The 6634-nt window shown below is 38.7% G+C and overlaps 1 protein-coding gene across 1 annotated transcript in view; it reads right to left on the bottom strand.

The window, feature by feature from the left end:
• Positions 1-6634, bottom strand: part of kcnq1.2 (potassium voltage-gated channel, KQT-like subfamily, member 1.2) — a 207503-nt gene that overhangs the window by 183082 nt on the left and 17787 nt on the right. The window contains exon 3 of the mRNA XM_007546747.2: positions 2213-2303. Coding sequence (XP_007546809.1) covers positions 2213-2303 — 91 coding nt within the window. The remainder of the gene's footprint in view (positions 1-2212; positions 2304-6634) is intronic.

Raw genomic sequence — 6634 nt, 5'->3', positions numbered from 1 at the left:
GCGTGTGCGTTGTGCTGCCCAGCCTGACTTGCTTGACTTTGGCAGCTGCCCCGAAGGCCAAATATCCTCAAGGACTAATGTCCTCTGTGCCATCCAAAACAAGCAGCCTGTGATTCAGCGATGTGAGCTGACCCTGAACTTTCTAAGTTTAGTTACTACCACCAGCGTTCTCCATCGGGACACACCGGCCCCTAAAAACACACCGACACAAACTGCACAGAGTAATAAAAGACAAAAATTGAAAAAGCAGATAATATCTTATTTTACCACTGATATTAAACCTAGTCCAATTATTTACAATCCTGCAAACATAAACATGCAGTCAGGTGTGCAAACTTTGCATTCATCGGGCGATCTTTCTGCAGAAAAAGTTCAAACCTGACAGTTTAGGGGAGACCAAATCAAACAAGAAAAAAAAAAAGAAATAAAGAAAAGTGTGATAGTAGGTCATTAAAGTGCACTGACCAAAAGTTTACAGAACACGGTGTCCTCTCTGGGCTCTGGCTGGAGGTACTACGTGTGTGTTTGTGCAGCTTTTGTATGCGTGTGCGCACTGTGTGCATGCATTCAGGAGCTACGTGTGTATTTATATATTCCCTCTGTGCTGGCAGGAGACGGATGATGCAAGCTCTTTGTAGGGTTTCCAAACAGCGGCCATAATTTCTCTCAACCTGTTGTAAGGCCTCGATTTATTGCATCACTTAGCGGGCCTTAATAGACAAATAAGCCACAAAGAAGTCAATCTAACCAGCGAGTATCAGCAGGCGCAGTCTGTGCGGAGCCAAGTGGTTCTATACGAGTGTGACCATGAAAGCCTTAAAAGACATGCAACTATTAAGAGCTTTGGGTAAGTGCAGTGTAAGCAGTGTGTGTCAGATTGTTTGTGTTAGCTAAAAGTCATTAGTCTCCTAAGTTTAGTAATATCTTTAGAAGGATCAAGATGGCCGGCAGGGTCAATCTTCTCAAACTAAAATCTTACATCTCCATCCTGTGGCGAAAAATGGGTACTGCATGGCAAGCTCCTATTTCTGTTGCCCCCTGACTTGTTTTAAAATTCGTTGCACAGCAAATATACTGTTCACCAATACAACTACTATTGACTCAGTTTATATACGTAAGTGAACAGAAACTTAGACTGAGTTTTATTTAGTTTGTGGCTCAAATCTTCTGTTTTGAGCCTTGGTGAAACCAGCACAGAGTATGTTCAGCTTCTTTTCAGATGTTAAAATGTCATTTAGTGAATTAGATTAAAAGCAGTTACATTTTTCTAACCAAAACAGAAAACGTATTAAAAGTATCATCAACTTAGAGTTAGGAACTTTTAGTAAAATTCACATATTCCAACTGGAGATGTCAGAGTTTTTTAATTAGCCAATTTGAATTTAGTTGAGCTGTTTTTCCGATTCATTGAATGGATCAAAACTAAGACCTCCACAAACTTAAGTCTATAAATGTTTTAACCATCACCCACTTTGCTATGATGGCGTATTAGGGCATTGTAGATAGAAAAAAAAAGTAGTAAATTTACACCAAAAAACTCTGAAATTTTTAGATTAATTTCAGAAATGTAGAAAAAAATCTGAAAAATTCTGAGCTTGAAAAGCAGAAAATTTCACATTTGTATCTATTTTTCATGTTTTTTGAATGTCTGTACAACAGAAGACTATTAATTTAGAGGGACAAAAGTAGAAATTATTTTTCTGAGTTTCAAGAAGTCAAAAACTTTTTCTACAAATTTTCTGAGATTAATCCCAAAATTTCTGAGTTTTATTTATAGAAAATTTTTGACTTTTGAAACTCAGAAACTTCCAAAAAATTGTCTAGAAAATTTTTCAGATTAATTAAAACATTTCTGAGGTTTTGGCACAAATGTACCCCTTTTCCTCTGTCAGAATGACACAAGTAGGCCGTTATTACTTTGTTCCACTTTCCTCAGATTGATAAAAAAAATCTGATAAGGTCTGCAGGGCACCGTTTGTCACTTTGGGCAAATTTAAAGGAACAAACATATAAGATTATTCTTCCAATTCAAAGATACATTATTAATCCCATTAATAATTAAGAATTTCTTCAGAAGCAACTTATGTGTTGCTTCTGAAGAAATCTAAGACCTAAAATGAACAGAAATTTCTCTTTGTGATTAACATGACATTATGAAATTACTTAAACTCCATGTGTTGTTCTAAATAAAGATCTATATAAAAATACTCACCATCCAAAAGAGCGTTCCTGTAGCAAAGTCTGCATATTGTTCTATTGTGGACAGAACACTGAAGATAAGACACACCAAGACCATGAGGAAGCTGCAGGGAGACAGAGAAACCGATTATTACTTTGCACCAAAGTTTAAGATGCACAAAATATTAACATTTCAGAATCGGAATCAGCTTTATTCACCAGCTTTGCACGCACAAAAAGCAATCGGACTTCAGTTCCACTTTACTGTCCATGAAGACATTTTAAATATAAATGAACAAAAAGACTTGTTGGAAAATAAAAAGATTTTTTTTTGGGGGGGGTGTAAATATTTGTATATTTGAAGTTTTTAGTAAAGAGGAAGAGAAGGTGGAATTAGTGCAAATACTCATGGCAAATCTTCAGATTTGCCATGAGTATTTGCACCAGGATGTGTGTGGTCTGCAGACATGTTAGCTGCCTGGAGTTTAGCTTGTAAGGATAAGTATAACTTTTTTGGTGTGAATTCAGATTGAAGTTCATGATGCACCTTTGCAGAAACTAGCAATCTAATGTTTAAAAAAATAATAATAATAATAAAAAAAGGGAATCCAGAGGGGATAATGTGAAAAAAAACAAAGAATGGAAACTGTCATACTGTTATAAACTCCTGGCAGTGTAAGGTATGAATTTAAGCAAAATGCCTCCAACCAAAAGACAGAATAAATCCTTCAGCAGTTGGAAGTTTGAGGTGCTTTGTCTCAGTTTCGCTTTGTTTTCACCGACCGGCCCGTATCATTAGCTGACAGGGTGTTTCCACATCTCCTAGCAACGGTGAAACATTCCGACGAGACGCTCCATCTGTCAGTGTACATACATCGTCTACAAATACGGCCTCCTGAGCTAAACATACACGGCCGGCTCACCTAACTGAGGATGGAAGAAGAAGAAGAGCATGCAAGAGGAAGGTGGAGAGGAGGAAGACCGGAGAAACTAGTTAAGGAAAACAGAAAGCAAAAAGCGGAATAAAGTCACGGCTGAAGGTTTTTTTGGTGAATGCATTCATTGCAGATTGTTGTGGAGAGTGATCACAACAGTGCATGTCAAGGTGTGTAGAATCTTGATTCATTAACTTCTTAAAAATCTACTGATCTATTTAGCAGGATGATGGCACGTATGGCTGAAATCTATTCCTACAAGCAGTTATTTACTCCAAAGAAAATGTTTTCAGTCGTTTTTGTAATAAAAACAGCCTCCTTTACGAAAAATGTGCTGCTCACAATCTTCCAGCTAAAGCTGTGGTCACCGTTGCGTCTCGTCTTGACACGCATGTTTGTGCACCTGAAATTGTACGTAACGTGGGCCAAAATGTTACGCGGCTCATCGACTAAGCTTGAGTTCAGTCGATGAGCCACTTTCACTCCGTTTTTTATAGTGCGTGTTTATTGAGATGAAGGCCGTAACATTCTGTGCACTCTAGGGTGGAGAAAGTTAACGGCTAACACTTTCTATTTTTATTTGTTATTTTTGCTCACGCTTAATTGGCAGGCATTCACTACACAGTTAGTTACTTTGCAGGTGCAACATGAGGCGTTTGGATGAAAGTCTTCCGATTAGGATGGCTGGAAAGTCTGTTGAAAAATATCAAAAATTCCAAAAATAGTACAAAGATGATCAGCGGAAAACTGAGGCACAGTGATTTTCTTTGGAACTCTTATGTATGCAAAATAAAAGTGAAAAAAATGTGAATATTTTGAAATGGTTTACTTTCAAAATGGCAAAAATTACAAATACAAATGGCAAAACTGTATCTGAAGTCATTTATCACCACATTTTAGAGAAAAGGACATAGCACAGGTGTGTTTTTAGGTTCCTACCTGCTATATTGCAACTCGTTGAACCGATTTCACGGTTTCCACAGAAGCTCTCGGCTGCCCGCGTTTCAACTTTCTTAACACAACTTTCTTGGCACAGCAAGGATTAACAGTAATCCCAGTTAGGAGCATTTTCACTACGCGAAGGGGGATAATCCTTGAAACCTTTTTTAAAAGCCTCTCACTAACATGACTGGCAGTATTTGCATGCACCATTATGAAGATGAGAGTCACTTTAAAACACACACACACGTCACAGGATGCATTACAACTCTGTGAGCTGCAAGGACTCCATGTCACATGTCAGGAAGGTTAAGTAAGAGTTTTCACTTTTCCTGCCCTAGTCATGATAATGCAAATAGCTGAAATCTGATATCTACATAGACTGCAAAGAAACATAGGTATCCCCACCGCCCAATCTCCGAAATTAAGTCTGACTGAAAGTTTTAGTGTTTTAGGCAATGAAAAGTGGCCCAATTACCAAAATAATGACAAGAGATTCTTATAATTTTATAAACTTTTAGACAAGTTTGGTTGCCCAGCTGACAGTGGGTTAATTCACAACATTTGAGAGAATCTGAGGAACACTTCAAATTCACTACTGTGACATCAGGCAAAAAAAAAAAAAAAGCAAATGAAATCAGACAAAATATTTGCAGTAAAACTGCTGATCTTCTATCAACCTTAGTGACCTTTATAATTCAAGGTCCTTAAAGAAAGCTGGGATAATTTGTCACTGATCCCAGAGACACTCCGCCCAGCTGAAGCCGAAGCCAGTGAGAAATTCATTATCTGCAGTGAAATGGTGGACAGCATGGGCTGAAAGGCCTCGAAGCCACTCCTCCGAAAGCAAACAGCCAAATAAGTGTTTGCAAATCAACGCCGAGAGGAGGGTCTTGATTTTACCAGGCGTTGTCTTCTGCTGCGATGCAACTAAAATTAAACCGTTTGGCAAAAAACAATCAAGGGAAACAACTGCAAGCCCGGGGGCACGGGGTCATTTCACTGCACTTCACACGATTGATGGCGTTACATGGAAAGAACGTTATGCGTAAGTATTAACGCAGCAGCAGTCAGAAAGTTAGTCTGGACACAAATGGTTCTTCCAAGGGGATAACGACCCAAAGAGTGCCGCCAGATTAGTTACAAAGCGGCTTAAGGAAACGGAGACACTGTTTTTTGGAAAGGCCTGATCTCAGTCCCACGCGAAATACTGCGCTTGTGAGAAGAGTTTTGTACGAGCAAAGCGGTCTAACAAATCCGACTCTGTGACACCATTTCCGTCAGGAGGAATGGGCCAAAACTCCAGCAGCAGATGGTGAGGAAAAACCCCAAAAGGTTTGATTCCAGTCATACAGTTTAGAAGAGAATTCAAAGTAGGATGAAGGAATTCTGAATTTGAAGGAAAATGATTTTAAAAAATTACTCCAGTTTAACCCTAAGTTACCTAAGAAGTGAAATATTTTGTTTAAATGTCAGAGAGTGAGGAACACAATGCAGTAAATATCAGGTTACAGATAGACTCCACAAGCCACTGAGTTTTTCTTTTCTCCTGGAAGAGAAGCGAATCCCTGGATCTGGATCCTCAGATGATCCAGTCAGGAAGCAGAAGATGTGCTTTGCTTGACAGATTACTTTCCACAATATCATGCCATGCAAAGAGGAAGACTTGGAGAAGGAGGATTCCCCTCTCTCTCACGCACACACACACGACCTCCTGGCCAGATGGGACAATGATTTAACTCTATAGGGATTACACAGAGACACACACTCAAAACCACATTTCTTACTCCCTCTTATCCTCCTCCGACATCAGTTCAAAGCAAAAAAGCTGAAAAAAAGAAAAGAAAATCCAAAGCATTTTCTACAGATTTGGGTAAATGTAGAGGAAAGACGTATAGCTTTGGCTTACGGTGAGCATCGGCCGGTCACGTTTTTGGAAAGGGAGGTTTTAATGAAACACCTGCTTGCACAACATCTGGTACTGAGGGATTTAAGGCCATTTCTCATATAAATCCATTAAACATACAATGTAGGCATGAGCCACAGGACTTTTTTTGTTTCCAGAGTTAAGGAAAGAGTATAGAGTGAGTGATCCGTTTTTCATTTAGACGTCATAGGGATTGATATTGTAAAGGTTTGTAGGTACAACAACGGGGGCAAACTTGATAGCACACGCAAACCTGACAAGGTGCAAACAGGATCTCATCAGCAAAAATGAGAAGACTGGCAAGACCTGAATTTAGCATTTCTGCCTTCATTTGTAGCAAAGGATGTGTCTGCAGCTAAAAGAAATAAAAACTTAAATAAGTCCTATCTGCTTTATCGGTACAGGCTGATCGGCTGACTATTTTTTCAATTAACCAATAATTGGATAGCAAATGATATTTAGCATGAGATTTTCTTTACAGGATTTGAACTGGGTGAAGATAAAACTATGCCACTAGAGTTCTGGGCAGAACATATTTACACACTAAAAAGGTTGTTCACCTAAAAGGCAAAATGTATAGATTTTCTTTGTCCAGTTTTGGCTTATTTACTGCTTGCTCTCTTTGTGTTGTTTTTTCAGCAAAGGTAATGTTTTC

This window comes from Poecilia formosa, unplaced genomic scaffold, assembly GCF_000485575.1.
Source record: "Poecilia formosa unplaced genomic scaffold, Poecilia_formosa-5.1.2 Scaffold17, whole genome shotgun sequence".
NCBI lineage: Eukaryota > Metazoa > Chordata > Actinopteri > Cyprinodontiformes > Poeciliidae > Poecilia > Poecilia formosa.
The sequence above is the reverse complement of the archived record's forward strand: the minus strand, read 5'-3'. Positions and strand labels throughout refer to the sequence as shown.